This window comes from Neomonachus schauinslandi, chromosome 10, assembly GCF_002201575.2.
Source record: "Neomonachus schauinslandi chromosome 10, ASM220157v2, whole genome shotgun sequence".
Taxonomy (NCBI): Eukaryota; Metazoa; Chordata; class Mammalia; order Carnivora; family Phocidae; genus Neomonachus; species Neomonachus schauinslandi.
In genome coordinates, this window is record NC_058412.1 from 76,876,274 (window position 1) to 76,893,511 (window position 17,238).

The following is a 17,238-nucleotide window of genomic DNA, read 5'->3' on the forward strand; positions in this document are numbered from 1 at the left end:
ATTATTGACAAAACTATTCTTAAATACAGTGGTTGCTTACAGGTCTAACAGTGGGAAAAATTCTAACAGAATCAACCCAAATTAGCTGTCTATGAATTCTAGCAATTTCTTCTTTCTTTATGGTCAATGACCCTCTCTCTCTCTCTCTTTCTTTCTTTCTGTCTCTCCCCCATTTATCTCTCTCTCTCTCTCCCCCATCTTCCCTCCCTTTCTCATAGTTAAAATCTTTCCCCACAGGGTATGATTATTAATATCAGTTTGGTAAGGCTTCTTTAGGTTAATCTCAAGAGAATTGAGGTAGGTGATATCATGAGGCTCTTTTTTTGTTGTCAAATATTGTCCAAGAGGGTCTCTTGATTTTTATTATGAGAGGTAATAAGTAAATCATTTTCAAAGGAGATGTGATCAGGTTTTATTCCCTTTCAAACAAAGTTGTCAGTTTTTTCATTAACTGCACCCTCCTCCCCACATGCTTCCTTGCAGAAGCTGGGCGGCCATGGTTCTGATCCCTCAAGTCCTATCAGAATGCCCCTTACGACCTCATAGTCACACTACATTTGACATCATAAAGAGAATATCCCATGGGACCTCCATGTGACCACCATGTTGTAAAAACTAAGACCACAGACTGAAGGTGTGGAGTATGACTTTGTCTTTCCCTAAATCTGCATGCAGAAAGGAATGAGAGTGGGTGCACAGAGCCAAATTTGAACTACTACCACACTGAAGTACATGATGGCCACACAAGGCATGAGATCCAAAACCACAAAAGAGGGAAGTAGAACATTAATATAAGTGTTATCATGTTGCTAAATATTTTATGGTGTTGATTTGCATTTGGGGCATATGTTGGCAAACTTGGAGAGCTATTTATAGATTTCTAAGGGGGTGTTTTTTCCAGAGGTGATAAAAATGTAAAGGTCTTTGATTTTGTGGAGATTGATTTCTTTTTCCTCTGAAAGTTTTTGTGATATGTAGCTCTATTTTGAGAGTTGTGGTGTTCTTTTTTTTTTTTCCCTATTACTGCAAGCTTCATTCAGTGTTCAAAGCCCAGTCGACTCACCTTTTAACCTACTGTTCTGGCCCCTTCCCTTTGACAAAAGTTGTTCTAGAAGCCACATGCTGAATTCCTGCTCCTGACAAGTAGTGAGGTTTGATTTCATAGCCTCTTCATTTCTTTCTCTTATGTTTTCTGAATCTTTGCCTATTTTCTTGTTTGTTTTGGTCTTGATGTTTAAATTAAAAAATTAGTGTATGTAGCCATCCATTTCAATGTCCTTTTTTCCAAGATAGGTTTAAAGTACTCTTTTTCCTGTCCATTTTTTCTTATGGCGCTTCTGTATGTTTTTGTACTTTTACATAACTGTTACTTCTTTGAACAACCTAATCATAATTTTAATTATAATTGCTATAAATTTTTGTTAGATGGCTCATAAGATTAATTTCTTCTCAACTGAATTTACAATCTCATTGTTGATTTTCTCAGCCATCATTTTTGCATTTTTTTCATTATAGATTTTGGAATTTTAGTATAGATTAACAGGATTATTTTAATCTGTATTTTTCTTTCTCCAGTTTTGCAGTTGCCTAAATCTATCCCCTTGTAACCTCCTCCCCACCCGCCCCGCCCACTGGTGTTTAGAGCTCTCATTCCTCGGTGGTACTGGAATGTGATAGATTCAGAGGGTGGCTTGGTATAGTTGGTGGTGGTGATGCTACATCAGTGTCCTCTCTCAGTTGGCAGAATCTTCTTCAAGGGTGAGAGGCCCTCAGACCAGTACTGGATTCAGGCCCGCACTGAGCCTGACTTAGGCCCTTGGCCTACAAACACTCATACATAGTCCCACTTGCTCTCCAGGAGTTGTGCACCACGCCTCCACGCGCCCCCTCCGCCCCGCCCCTGCTGTCCTTAAACACAGAGACAGCAAGTCCACAACTTCAGCCCTGCTCACTTGTTCCCAGTTCCATTCAACTTTTGTATCTAGAAATTTATCAGCCATGCATCTGACCTTTTTTTCTTTCCTTCCTCCTTTCCGTTCTCTGCATTTTTTTTCTTAAGCAATAACAATTCAATTTTTGTATATTTTTGGATATAAGAGGGAACGAACATAAAAGCATGACCTATATCATCTTGATTGAAAGTAAAAATTTACTTCTCAAAAGCAATTCTCCACATTTTCAAAATGCCTACATGCTGCTATGGTTGGAATCATATATAATTTTGAAGCAATTTTATAGCTTGGCATTCTGTTAGACTTTTCTCTTTTGTTTAAATATTAAGGTATGGAATATACTTTTTTATGAATATATATTTATTTATTTACCAACAAACATTTGTTGAGGGCATACTATGTGCCAGCCAATGTTCTAGGTAATGGGAATACAGTAGTAAATAAGACAAAGTTTCTACTCTGATGGAGCTTATATTCTACTAGAGAGAGAGAGGTAACATGCAAAGAGGTAAGTATATAGTATTATAGGTATTAAGAAGATGGCATGGAATCATAGACATACCCAAACCCAAAAGTAAGCACCAGGTGCAAGCAGAAAGACTACAAAAGAAGCCCTCTCTTTCTGGTAGTCTGCTGTTCTTATAGAATGTGATCACTAAGGCTTCTCTCTTTGACATTTATAAGAATCTCTTATAAACTGACAAGGAAAATAGTCCAAAGATGTTAAATATAATCAGATATTTTCAAGAGAAAATAAAATGTAAAATAAATATATGAGGAAGATGTTTAACCCAAGTAGTAATTTACAAAGTAGCAACAAGGCGATCCTTTTACTTAAAAATTGCTCACTCTCATCAGTTTGACAGGGGCTTATGAAGATGATACTTGTTTCTGACTAGGAACTTCCCAAAGCTGTTGTTTTGTGTGTGTGCATGGTGGTGATTTTAAAAATATATAGTTTTAAAATTGGAAGAAAAAGATTAGCAATGATATCTCAGATTCTTATTTTTTTTCTTTGTGATTATCCGTGTTCTCTAATTTTTCTGTAATTATACTGGTTTTATAGTCATGAAAACATGCCATATGGCTCTGTAGATCCATTTTCAAAGGCACATGTTAACCTATCAGCTGACGCCTTCCTTTGGTATTGCTGTGCAGGTGTTCCCTCTGGCACACGTGTGCAACACCACCAATAAGATGACATTAATTAACCCCCAAGGAGTCAAGCTCAATATCTATAAGCAAAAAGTGGAACAGGCCATTAAGAGCTATGAAAAGTGAGTATTATTCTTGGCTGCTCTTTAATGGCTGTGGAATTTATTTGTTTGGGCTTGTTTTCTCTTGTTTTAGCTTAGATTTTTTTTCTTTACCTGGAGCAGCTACTTAGTGATTGCCCCGAAGGATTATCAGCGGTAGCGGCTACAAACAGAGGCGCTTCCTCTGTGCCAGGCACCTGAAGAAGTCCAACAGAGTTTTAAAGGAACCATTTTCCCTCTCCAAAATCTATAGAAATCTCACGTTTCCCTGAGATCTTTGACGCTTTCCCTTTAGCAGAGTGAATTTGATTATTTTGACACCTAAGATTTTGTAAAGTGACTAATGAAACTCCACAATAATGAGATAATGGAGATAATGTAAGTGTCTCCTACTATGTAAACCATTTTTTCCCAAGATCAGGAGGATGATCAAGTTGGCTCCAGTGAAAGTTATACTCTTAGTCACTGTCTTAGTGCTGAGATAGGGGTCTCTTTTCACAAGGGCAGATGCCCGGTCTCACCCTTGGCCTAGCTTTGTGGTCTCCTCCTCACCCCACTCCCAGCACTTTATTAAGCCTCTGTGCCTAGCACTTGAACTTTAAGCATGCCCTGCTTCTCCGGGCAAGCCTTTCCTTGGTTCTGGAAGCTGTGCACCTGGGTTTTCACCTACCACCATGTGGGTGGGAGGAATGAAATAAAGTACATGAAAGTTAACGATGTGTCCTAGGCAGCGTATGCTGGTCTGTTGTCATTTTGCAGTGTGTCTAGTGTGTGTTTGAAAGAAGCATAGAGCCTGACTCCTGCCACATGGGGTGCACAGTCCAGTCCAGAGGCTGGCCTTTCCCCACCATGCCCGTCACAGGCCTCTGCAAATCTCCTTTCACGGGAGCCTTCTCCTGCCCTCACCTAAGAATGGAGGCTTACATGAGCTCCTTCGGCTGCCTCCAGGCTCCTCAGGACTTCTCTGAGTCTTTGTCTGCCCTTCCTTTCTCTTGCAGACACAACGAACTATGCCAAGGCTCACTCATGTCTGTGAGCCTGAGGCTTTGCTCTGTAGATTTCCCCCCATCCCCTGCACAAGGGGGCTGCCCCTCCGCTCTGCCTCTCCCTCTGCGCCAGGCAGGCCTTCCCTTGCCTCCCAGCAATGCTGCCCCTCTTCATGTCCTCCAGCTGGCCTCTTTCATTCCCGTCTTGCCTCAGCTCCAGTGGCCCTCCTCCAAGAGGCCTTTCCCCAGTGACTCCACCAGCCACCTTGCCTGTAGTCCTCAGAGGGCTCACAGCTTCTGCACAGGCCTGGCTCTCCCCTGCAAGGATGTCAACTTCCAAGGGCCGGAGCTTGGCAGCCTTGCTTTCCCCCTTGTCTCCTCTCGATAGCAGGTGTTGCTATGTATGTATTTGACTATTGGAATTTAATTTGAATCTGATCTAATTCATGTTTAGTTATTAAAATTCATCAAATTCAGTTATTCAAAATGTATCATTCATATTATAATTGAATTTGCTTGACTCAGTCAAATATTTGAGTTCTAGAATTACCTGGTTTGTGAAAGCCTGATGCAGGCCCACAAGCTAGGGCTTTGAGGTCCCCATTCTGGGTTTCATTTTTGATTCTGACGTCTACTTTGCAGGTCATGTAACAATTGCAAGCTTCAGATTCCTTATTTACAAAATCTATCTCCGGAGGCAGTTGTGATGGTTATGTAAATTATATATAAAGAGCAATTAATGTTAATTACTTACCCCTTTCATTTCCTGAATCTGCTAATCCTAAAATAACAATAAATACATAGAGTATAATAGTCACACAGCTCTTCCCCCTGCATTAACCCTTTCCTTTTCTGAAAACAGGGATCCCTCCTTCCCTAACAGCAAAACCAAAATACAGACATAGTGATTTGGCCCACTTCTTACTTCCAATGAGTGAATATGGAAAAACCTTTTAGGACCCTTAGAGAAATGCATATTGCTATTATTAATAGTAATATTAATTTTAATATGATTAGTATTATTTAAAATTCAATATAATTGACTTAATATATGATATTAATGTGATGTTTATATTAAATGAATATTTAATATTATTACTTAATAATATTAATATTAACATTAGTATTATACAGAACAAAACTTCCTGATCTTTTGCGTTCAGTAGTTTTTAAGAATTTTGTTGGTATAAGTGTCAATTCCCTTTTCCATCTTGCTCCACCTTTCTAAGGATACACATACTATGAAAAGTAATTAATGAAACTGGGTTTACTCCCACTCCATCCCCAATATAACATTTCTAAGGAGTTTCCCATCACAGGTAAGCCAAATAAAACCCTGAATTTGTATGGTTAGCAATGACCAGACAGTTGGGAAGCTCATAGCCCTTTGGCCAAAATAGTGACATAAACTAGCTATGTTGGTCACACTTACCGGCTGTGTGTGGGAGTCCTTCTGTTTCAATATTTTATGAATTGAGATAGCAATTTTGGCTTTGTGTGTCTGAGTATAAACTTTGAGTGAGGGTTTGCAGGGCCGGCTGGCTTCTGGGGTCATTGTCTGCAGCTCATTTTGATTTTGAGGGTAAGGTCAAGGTTGCAGCCCTCAGATTCAGAGGAGAAGCATCAGTTCTAACCTGGCTGTGGGGCCATCCTTAGTAACCTCTGCATATGATCTCCAAAATGATCTGCCTGCTGGTTAGATTTCTGAAGCGTCATTAATTACAAGTTGCTTTGCAAATTCTGGCAATTCTTGGCACAAGTAGATTTGTCAACTAGAGGTGTAGAGAGCTAGTGAATACAACCCCTCAAACAAATTTCACTCTCCTAAAACAAAAAGAAGAAAGCTATGGTTGGTAAAATCCTTGAATCAAGGGGTGGACCAGCCTCAGAGAGGCTTTCATGTCCCATAGCCTCTCGGCATCCCACAGCGATGGCCCTCATCCCACACCCTTCGTGGCTTTCCCACCGTCACCTGGCCGGTCAGTGGAGCTGGGATCGACACTCTCAGCTGCCCTTAGTTCACACCCACCCACTTTTTCTGCCCTCTGTACTTTGAAGTATCTCAGTATAGATGGAAAAAAGGGGGAATAACAGAGGTTATGTAAGTGTGCTCTTAGAAAAGTATTTTCTAAAAGATTGAATTAAAATTAGTGGTCTGTGTGCTAGCTAATTGGACCCACATTTACTAAGGTTTCTCAGTTTCCAAGCCTCGCCCATCTTCAGAACCTGGAGGGAATAAACACTGAGTTATTCCTGGTCACTTCATATGTACATCTCAATCCTCCCAACACCAAGGTAGGTGGTGTTATCCTTGTTTCAGTGATAAGAAAACAGAGTTTCAAAAAGTTATATAACATAACAGGATCACACAGCAGCAAAGTAGAGGCACTGAGATTTGAACCCAGAGCCATGTGGCTCCAAAGCCCTTGGCCTCACTCCCAGCCTCCCTACTACATACTGCCTCTACTTTCAAGGTTTAGGTTTAAGGGGATTTTTAAATGAAGTTGTATTTTTGTTTTTGTTTTCAGAGATGCATATACACACAAGCCAAAAATGCATCCTATGAATCTTTTAAACAGGTCTTAGGAGCCCTGCTTATAGATACGTGAACCACATAATTAAAAATAACCCAATTTCCAAATAGGCGCCAAGGAACTCAAAGCCTCCAAGTGAGACAGAAGCACTGAGCTGGCTTATTGCCTGCTTCCCGACTGTTTGTATCACGTACAGAGCATTCACCCGTGTCAGACAGGTTCGCACACACTGGTTCACTGAGCCCTCATGGCAACTCTAGGAGGGAGGTACCATTATTATCCACATTCTACAGAGAAGTTGGCTGCTGGCCCAAAGTCTCACAGCTAATAAGTGGAGAAGCCAACTGAGCTTTGGACCCAGGCAGTCTGGCTCCAGAGCCTATGCTCTTCACCGCATGCCAGACCCCCTTGCCATGGTCTCACCAGGCTCAGGAAGGGAGGTCAGGCAGGGTAACAACCCGAAAGTGTTCTCAAAGCCCTGTGCCGCTGATGCTGGGTCCAGTGGTTAGAGAATGCCTCCTGGAGAGGGGCAGTATTCTCCCAACTCATTTTACTGAAGCTTGTTTTTTTCATGGAACACCAGCTCCCAGCCTCCTGGAGCCAGTGTTCTGTGCCCTGCACTCCAGGAAGCCTACTTTGGGTAATGATGTAGTGGTACAGAACAGGGGAACAGGATGGGGCCGGCACCTCCGCTAGAAGCATCACTGATTCATAACAAGAAAAGGAGCTGCGTCTACCCCATAGAAACTACTGGCTTCAGCCTCCTCCTTTCCTCTCTCTCCGCGAACATGTTCAGTGATGAGCTTCAGAAAGTTTCAGCGCTGCCACCACCACCAAGCTGTGATGGGTGAGCAAGGCACTTCATCTGTTTGCCCTTCTCAGTGACCTTGTTTGGAAAACAAGCAAGTCAGGCTCGTTGATCTCTAAAAAGTGTCCTGGTCCTATTATTTATGACTCTCTTCACACCTTTTTCTCTGAAAATCCAGGTCTAGAAGAATGTCTCTAAGGGCATGGTTATACTTTTCCATAGGGAGAAAATCAGTGAGTGTTTAGAGACTTCATGCAGAGAAAATGACAACCATTTTGTTTACTTCCATTTCTTAGCCTGGGTTTTACCTGACCGAGCTGAGAGTTGTGCCCTCCTTTAATATTCAGCATGACTGCTACAAAGCCATGAGCTTTCCACAGTGATGCCGAGGGAGGCAGATACTCCTATCCAGTATCTTTAAGCAAATGGCAGTGACATGGTCCAGTGTGGGTGTCCCTTGGCTCGGGATCTGCCCGCAGTGCCCTTCAGAGCCTGGGATCAGCCTTTTGCCATGAAATGAACTACTGCTACTAAATGATTATTGTTTTTTTTTAAATAGGCGCTTGAATAAAATTGTTTGGCGAGCATTATCTCAAGAGGAAAAAGAAAAGTAAGCCAGTTTCTCTTCACTTTGTTTTATCTTGGTGAAATTCACATAACCTACAGTTAACTTTTAAAGTGTACAGTTCTATGTTATTTATTCAAAATATTGTGCAAACCACCACCTCTCTCTGGTTTCAAAACCTTATCACCTCAGAAAAAACACCTTGTACCCATTAAGTAATCCTTCCCCACACCTCTCTCCCCCTCTGGGAACTACTAGTCTGCTTTCTGTCTCTGTGTACTTTCCTCTTCTGGATATATCATATGAAAGGAATCATATAATATGTGACATTTTGTGTCTGGCTTCTTTTACTTCCTTTTTGTAAAAACTTAATGTTTCCAAGTTGTAGCATACATAAGTATCCTTTTTATGCCTCAGTATGGATCCATTGTGTGTACATACCAGCTTGTTTATCCATTCTTCCACTGGTGGATATTTGGGTTGTTTCTACCTTGGGCCTATTGAGAACAATGCTGCCATACACATTCATGTAGAAGTTTCTGTGTGGACGTATGTTTTCATTTCTCTTGGGAACATATCTAGGTGTGGATTTGCTGAGCCACAGGGTTATTCTATGTTTAACTTTTTGAGGAACCACCAGACTTTTTCAGAGCAACTGCACCATTTTACATTCCTACCAACGAGGTATGAGGGTTCTTGTTTCTCCACATCCTTGCTAATGCTTGTTATTTTACTTTTTTTTTTTTTAAATAACTAAAGCCATCCTGGTGACCTGGTGGGTATGAAATGATATCTCTTTGTGGTTTTATTTGCATTTTTCTTAATGATCAGTAGTGTTAAACATCCTTTCCCATGCTTTTTGGCCATGAATATATCTTCTTTGGAGAAGTGTTTATTCAAGTTCTTTACTCATTTTTTAATTGGGTTATTTTGTTGTTGTTGTTGTTGAAATGTAGGAGTTCTTTATATATTCTGGATTTTAACCACTTATCAGATGATTTTCAGAGACTTTCTCTCACTCTAAAGGTTGCCTTCACACTCTCTTGATAGTTCCTTTGATGCATAGTTTTTAAGTTTTATGTAGTCCCATGTGTCTATGTTTGCATTTGTGTCTGTGCTTCTAGTATCATATCCAAGAAAGCACTGCCAAATCCAACGTCTTGAAGCTTTCCCCCTATATTTTCTTCTAGGAGTTTTATAGTTTTTGGTCTTCTGTTTAGGTCTTTAATCCATTTTGTTTCGAGTCACTTTTTATATATGGTATAAGTTAAGGGTCCAACTTCACTCTTTTGCCTGTGGATATCCAGTTTTCCCAGAACCATTTGTTGAAGAGACTATCCTTTCCTCCATGGCGAGATCTTGGCACCTTTGATGAAGATCATTTGACCATATACATACGTAAGAGTTTATTTCTGAGCTCTTTATTCTGTTCCACTGATCATGTTTGTCTTTATGTCAATACCACAGCCTTTGGATTATTGTAGCTTTGTATATATATGTTCTGAAATCAGGAAATGTGAGGCCTCAACTTTGTTCTTTTTCAAGATTGTTTTGGCTATTTGGAGTCCCTTGAGGTTTCATGAATTAAGATGATTTTCTCTATTTCTGCAAAACATGCCATTGAGATTTTGACAGGGATTGCATTGAATTTGTAGATTACTTTGGATGGTATGGATATTTTAACTATTAAGTCTTCTAATCCATAAACACAGGATGTCTTTCCCCTCTATTTGCATCTTTTTAAATTTTTTTCAGCAACATTTTATAGTTTACAGTATACAAGTCTTTTGCATCCTTGGTTAATTTTATTCCTAAGTACTTTATCCTTTTTGATGCTATTGTAAATGGGATTGTTGTATTAATTTCCTTTTTGGATTGTACATTATTAGTGCATAGAATTGCAACTGATTTTTCTGTGTTGATATTTTATCTTGCTACTTTGTTGAATTTATTTATTAGTTCTAACAGTATTTTTATGGAATCTTTAGGGTTTTCTACATATAAAATTATGCCATCTGGATAGGACTTTCAGTACTTCACTGAATAAAAACAGTGAGAGTGGACATCCTTGCCTTGTTCCTGATCTGTGAGGAAAAGCTTCCAGTTTCTCACTGTTGAGGATGATGTCAGCTGAGGGCTTTTCATATGACACCTTTCTTATGTTGAAGTAGTTTCCTTCTATTTCTGGTTTGTTGAGTGTATTTTTTTTTTATGAAAGTGTGTTGAATTTTGTGAAATGATTTCTTTGCATCCCTTGAGATGACCAAGAGGGTTTTTTTTTTTTCTTCATTCTGTTAATGTGATGTAGCACATCGATTTTTATATGTTGAACCATCCTTGAATTCCAGGAATAAATCTCACTTTTAATGGTGTGTAATCTTTTTAATGTGCTGTTAAATTTGGTTTGCTAGTATGTTGTTGAGGATTTTTGCATCAATGTTCATAGGGGATATTGGTCTGTAGTTTTCTTTTCTTGTAGTATTTTTGTCTGGCTTTGGTATGGGGAAATGCTGGCCTCACAGAATGAGTCTGGAAATGTACCCTCCTCTGCAGTTTTTGGAAATATTTGAGGAGGATTGGTGTTAATTGTTTGAATGCTTGGTAGAATTCTCCCCTGAAGCCATTTGGTGCTGGGCTTATATTTGTTAGAAGGTATTTGCTTACTGATTCTATCTCCTTTCTAGCTATAGGTCTGTTAAGATTTTTTTATTTCTTCATGATTCAGTCTTAGCTGACTGTATGTTTCTAGGAATGTATCCATTCCTCTAGGTTACCCAATTTGTTGGTGTATAACTGATCATAGTAGTCTCTCATAATCCCTTTTATTTCTGTGACATTAGTTATAATGTCCCCTTTTTCCTCTCTGATTCTGGTTATGTGAGTCTTCTCTCTTTTTCAGTTAATCTAGCTGAGCATTTATGTTTTGTTGTTCTTTCCAAAAGTCAAGTCTTAGTTTCACTGATTTTTTTCTATTGTTTTTCTGTGCTGTATTTTCCTTATTTCTGCTCTTATCTGTATTATTTCCTTCCTTCTACTAACTTTGGATTTAGTTCTTCTTTTTTCTAGTTCCTTCAGGTATATAGTTAGGTTATTGATTTGAGATCATTCTTCTTTTTTGATGTAAGCATTTTTAATAAATTTTTCTCCTAGTACTGCTTTTACAGTATTTCATACATTTTGTTATTTTGTGTTTTCATTTTCATGTATCCCAAGATATTTTCTAATCTCCCTTGTGATTTCTTCTTTGACCTGTTGGCTGCTTAAGAGTATGGTGTTTAATTTCCACATGTTTCTAGATTTTTCAGTTTTCCATTGGCTATTGATTTCTAATTTTGTCCCATTACGATTAGAGAAGATTTTTTTTAATGATTTCAATTTTGAAAACTTCTAATACTTGTTTTATGGCTTAACATGTGATCTGTCCTAGGGAATGTTTTATGTGTACATACAAGGAATATGTATCCTGCTGTTGGCTGGTGGTGTGTTCTGTATATATATCTGTTAGGTCCAGTTAGCCTATGATATTGTTCAAGTACTCTTTCCTTGTTGACCAGCTGTCTGGTTGTTCTATCAATAGTTGAAAATGGGGATTGAAATCTCTTATTTTTATTATTTCTCCCTTCATTTCTGTCAATGTTTGTGTCATATATTTGGGAGCTCTGACATTGGGTGCATATATATTTATAATTGTCATCTCTTCCTTGTGGATTGACCCTTTTATCATTATATAATGTCTTTCTTTGTCTCTTGGAACAATTTATGACTTAAAGTAGTAATAATTTGCTGATTTTTTTCTTCTGCTTTAACAAGTCTTCTTTTAAACCTCTTTAGTGAATTTTTCATTTCATAGTTATTATATTCTTCAGATCCAGAATTTGTTTGGTTCTTTTTCATAGTTTCAGTATTTTTATTGATATTCTGTTTTGTTCATGCAACATTTTCCTGATTTTATGTAGTTGTCTGTGTTCTCCTAGAGCTCACCGAACATCCTTAGGACAGTTATTTTGAGTTCTTTGTCAGGTCACTCAGAGATCTCCCATTTTTTTAGGAAAGATTTCTGGAGACTTATTTTGTTCCTTTGATTGGGCCACCTTTCCCTGTTTTTTTTGTATGCCTTAGAATCTTTAGTGGAGATTTGAGTATTTGAAAGAAACAGTTATATCTCCTAGTCTTTACAGACTAGCTAATTACAGGGAACAGCCTTCACCAATCATCTGGGCTACGGATTCTGGGGATCTTTCAAACCTTTTCTGGGGTGTGCCTTCTCCAGGCTTGTGTGTGTAATTTCTCAGTTAAAGAGGTTTGCCCCGTTCCTTCTCAGGAGCCCATAATCTCTTCCTCCCCCTGGTATCTGTTTTTGGTATTGCAGCGTCTCTGGTGCTGTAACAAGCCGTGGGAACTCCCTTTAGCTACCCCTAACATGGTATCCAGAGTATCTCACCATTCCCATCAGTGCTCTGAGTCACGTGAGATGGAAACCAGTCTCTTGGGAAGCCCCCCCAAAAGCCAGAATGTTGGATGCATGTTCCTCTTTTCTTTTCTCCTAATTTTCTCCTAATTGCACTGCACTATCCAAGGGAAGCAGGGGGACTAGGCCTGGCAAAATGCAACAGCCTTTTCTATCCACTTTAATCCACTATTCTTCTTGGTTTTGTGTTCATCTGGAGTGCTGCGACCTCTTAACTGGTTTCAGGAATTCTCACAAAGGAAATTTGGTCCATATATTGATGAGTCAGCATCTCCTAGGGAGGAATGGGAGCCTGGGGTTTCTTAGTCCACCATCTTGCTGACATCACTCCAATTTAGATTTTTTTCGTAAGAATTTTTGCTGTTATCTGACAGGTTTGCTTGTGGATTGAGTCCTGTGGTTGTGCTGGGTTTGCACTGTACTCTTCCAACACCCTAAATCTAAAGGAAGTGACCCTTTCAGCAGTAAGAGAATAATTATGAAATGCCCTCTTCTCTCTCTCTCTCCCTCTCTCTCTTTCTTTCTTCCTCCTTCCTCCTTCCCTTTCTTTCTGTCCCCCCTCCAGGAGTGTCTGATGTAGCAGTAGCTGGACTGGAAGTAGTATCCAGGACCTGGGCCATCACATCACCCTGGCTTCCCCTTTAGTCTCACAGCCTGGGTTCTTCGGCTCATAGAAAGTTTGCCTTCTGTTCTTTGTGTACCAAAACAATGAAGCCAGAAAGTTTAGGCCTATTTAGGCTTATAAAAGGAGGAGAGGAGATCAAAATAGCTAGAATGAGGTGGTAGAAGAATTACTGCTCTGAGGCAAATATTTGGCTTTTGTTTTGCTTCCCTTCCCTTTGCTTTGCTCTGTTTCTCAGAGTTACTACTGGACATAGTGTGTGAAATCTCTTTGGAGCTCATTTTTGTTCCTGCCAAATGTTAGACCTAGGGAGAAAGGAATGAGTTCCAAATATGCCAAAAAAATAGAAAAAAAAAAGCTATATCGAACTTCAAAATTAGATGATCAAATTAGGTAATAGGGAAGAATGTGTACCATAATTCACAGAGATGGTTATTTTTAATGTAAGCTACTCATGTAAGCCACCACAGTCCTGATGGACCAGAGGGTATGCCTGTGATTCTGTCCACTGACACCTGACATCTGTCTGAGAGATGGTTCTCAAGGGAGGTTTTACTGAAAAATCATCTTTCCATGTTTTTTCTGTTATCGCTTTCTTTTTTTGTCCTCCTTTTTTTTTCTTTTTAGGTTAGATGCATATAAACCCATGCGGTACTTGGAAAACAAGGCAGCTTTAAACAGGGCATTAGAACGGTTGAATTGGCCCATTTCATTGAAGGAGCTGTCGATGCTGGAAAATGAAATCCTAGCTGGGAAAATGTATATCCAACAGGCCATGGAACTCCAGGAGGCTGCCAAGAAGGAGGATCATGTGAGCAAGTCACAGGGAGAGGTGGGTGCCATGGAGGTGTCTATATGTCCTCCCTCCTTCCTGTCCCAAGTCATTGCCATCCCTGCGTTGGCCTTCCTTCTCCCTCTCCCACCCCCTCCACATGGATTTCTAAAAGAGTTAGAGCCAACCCAGGTAAAGCGTCAGGACTTCTTTTCAACAGAAAGGAAATGCCATTTGGTTTTACTATGGCCTTCTTTTTTTTAAACAGTACACTTTTAATTAAAAAACAAAACTAAACAGAAGTATAATATAGTGATCAAAGGTCTGGGCTTTGATATGAGCCAGACCAGGGTCTAGCCTCAGATCTGCCACCTAATCCCTGTATTATCCTGGCCAGTTATTCCATCTCTCGAAATCTAAGGGTTTTTAATCTGTAAAATAGGAACATTACTAATATCTGCCTTATAGGGTTATTATGAGAGTAAAATTACTTTTTACAGTACTTCATATTGAAAAGCCCCCCCATAAGTGTTAGAAATTATTATTAATAAGACACACTTTTCTTTTTTTTTTTTTAAGATTTTATTTATTTATTTGACAGAGAGAGAGATAGCGAGAGCAGGAACACAAGCAGGGGGAGTGGGAGAGGGAGAAGCAGGCTTCCCGCCGAGCAGGGAGCCCGATGTGGGACTCGATCCCAGGACCCTGGGATCATGACCCGAGCCGAAGGCAGACGCTTAACGACTGAGCCACCCAGGCAGGCGCCCAAGACACACTTTTCAAAAAGAAAAAAAAATCTTATAATCTGACTGCCTTATTACCACCACTTTGGATCACTTACTTTTAGCTTTCTTTTCCTCCTTGAGTAAATTTTTTACATAGAAGCAGTCTCCATAATCATTTTAATATTCTGCGTTTTTCCTTGACTGCAGTGTAGCTGATACATGATGTTACATAAGCTTCAAGTCTACCAACACAGTAATTTAGTAAGTTCTGCTGTGCTCATCACAGTGTAGCTACTGTCTGTCAACACACGACACTATTACAGCACACTACAATGCCACATATTCCCTGGGTCGTATGCTTCATCCCTGGGACTCACTCAGTCCCTAACTGGAAGCCTGTACCTCCCACTCCCCTCCACCCCTTCTGCCCGCCCCCCACCCCCTCCTCTCTGGCAACCACCGATTTGTTCCCTGTATTTATGGGTCTGTTTCCGCTCCTTTTTGTTTGTTTGCTCACTTGTTTTTTTAGATTCCACATGCAAGTGAAATCATATGGTATCTGTCTTTCTCTGTCTGACTTATTTCATTTAGCATAGTACCCTCTCAGTCCATCCATATTGTTACAGATGGCGAGATCTCATTCTTTTTTTATGGCTGATTAATATTCCACTGTGTGTGTGTGTGTGTGTGTGTGTACGTACATTCCACGTCTTCTTTATCCATTCATCTATCAGTGGACACTTGGGTTGCTTTTGTGTCTTGGCTATTGTAAATAATATTGTAATAAACAGAGGTGTGTGTATCTTTTTAAACGAGTGTTTTTGTTTTATTTGAGTAAAGATCATATGGTAGTTCTATTTTTAATTTTTTGAGGAACCTCCATACTGCTTTCCACAGTAGCTGCATCAATTTACATTCCCACTAACAGTTCACGAGAGATTCTTTTTCTCCACACTCTTGCCAACACTTGCTATTTCATGTTTTTTTGATTCTAGCCATTCTCACTGGTCTGAGATGATATGTCCTTGTGGTTTTGGTTTGTATTTCCCTCATGATTAGTGATATTGAGCATCTTTTTATGTATCTATTGGCCATCTGTATGTCTTCTTTAGAAAAATGTCATATTCTGCTTTTTTATTTGATATTATCTCATATACTTTCTCTGTTTTTTCCAAATCTTCAGTTTGATTTTTTGGCAGTTATATAATATTTCATGGTGTGTACTATACCCTGATTTATTTAATTCTTCAGTGAATGTTAGACATTTGGGATATTTTTTTCAGTTTTCTTCTCTTTCACATGTATTAATGACTCTGTGGTGCATTTGGTTTAGTTTGTTAGGACAAATTCTTAGGAGTAGAATCCTTGGTTCAAAGGGCATGAATATTTTGGGGTTCTAAATACTTATTGCTTTCTGACTGTGTGTGTTTGTATAGGCATGGAATAGATCACTTGAAATATTACTGAATTCTTTGTAATTTTGGTATATTCAGTATATGTTCACTAAAAAATATACCCAAAGAACTGACCTTTGAGATTCATTTCTTTTGGTTTCAGTCTTTGCTAAGTGATATTGGCTTTGCTTGGCTTTAAACTCCGTATTTGCTGCTCTGGATTCTTTGGTTCTGTTTTTTTGTTTTGTTTTGTTTTTCTTTAATTTTATTTTTTCCCACAAATCACACTTTTCCCCTCCATTGTAGAAAGCGATGTCTTTTGTGCAGAATGCAAAAATCTTATCACAAAGCATCTTATGGCTATTAATATTATTCAAACAAAGTGACTTCCCCAAATAATTGTTTAGTGTTCCCTTGGGAGACACCATCTGATGCCTCCAAATATGTGGCTATCTATTGGCCCTCCTCCCTGGATGCCCTGTGGGCACCCAAGAATCAAAAAGACAAGTGAATTAACTCCCTGTCCCTGAAAATCTGCTCTTCTTTTCATCATGCCTCTTCTCCTCTGTTCTTTCATTTTTTCATTGACATATTTATGAGTTCCCACAAGGTGCCAAGCACTATTCTAGGCACTAAAAGTGCCTGAACACACAACCACACCCCGCCCTCATTCTAGTCAGGGAGAAAGACCAGTACAAGTCCCAAATGATGGACTTTCCCACACTGAACTGTAGAGACAGTGCCTAACAGCAGATTCTGCTAGCATTACTTTTTTCTATACTTTGTATTAAATTTAAAAATGGGTAGTGTTGCTGAGATGGAGTAAAAAGAAGCCTCTGGTGATTCAGAATAAAGATAGTGTGTTCTACTTGGATTTGTCTGGAATCCTGGGACTCAAAATTTCCTTGCCCACGAGATATGAATGAATTGTTCTATTTTTTAATTCTCTCACCCAGAAAGTGGGAATAAAAATACTTTCCATCATTTCTTTATCCAAAAGTACCTGTTCACTTCTGACCACAGGTCAGATCCTGTGCTTGGCACAGGCGACCTCAGGCAGTGAGGAGCCTGTCTCATTCTTTTCTCTCTACTTGGTGTCTCCCAAGGTGATAATATACATTGGACACAAAATGGGCTTTGTTAACTGCATTGAAGA

At 39.4% G+C, this 17,238-nt stretch overlaps 1 protein-coding gene across 1 annotated transcript in view; it reads left to right on the top strand.

Moving 5' to 3' along the window:
* Positions 1–17,238, top strand: part of VWA3B (von Willebrand factor A domain containing 3B) — a 208,277-nt gene that overhangs the window by 157,433 nt on the left and 33,606 nt on the right. Inside the window, exons 19-21 of the mRNA XM_021701230.1 lie at positions 3,111–3,229; positions 8,096–8,146; positions 13,819–14,023. Coding sequence (XP_021556905.1) covers positions 3,111–3,229; positions 8,096–8,146; positions 13,819–14,023 — 375 coding nt within the window. The remainder of the gene's footprint in view (positions 1–3,110; positions 3,230–8,095; positions 8,147–13,818; positions 14,024–17,238) is intronic.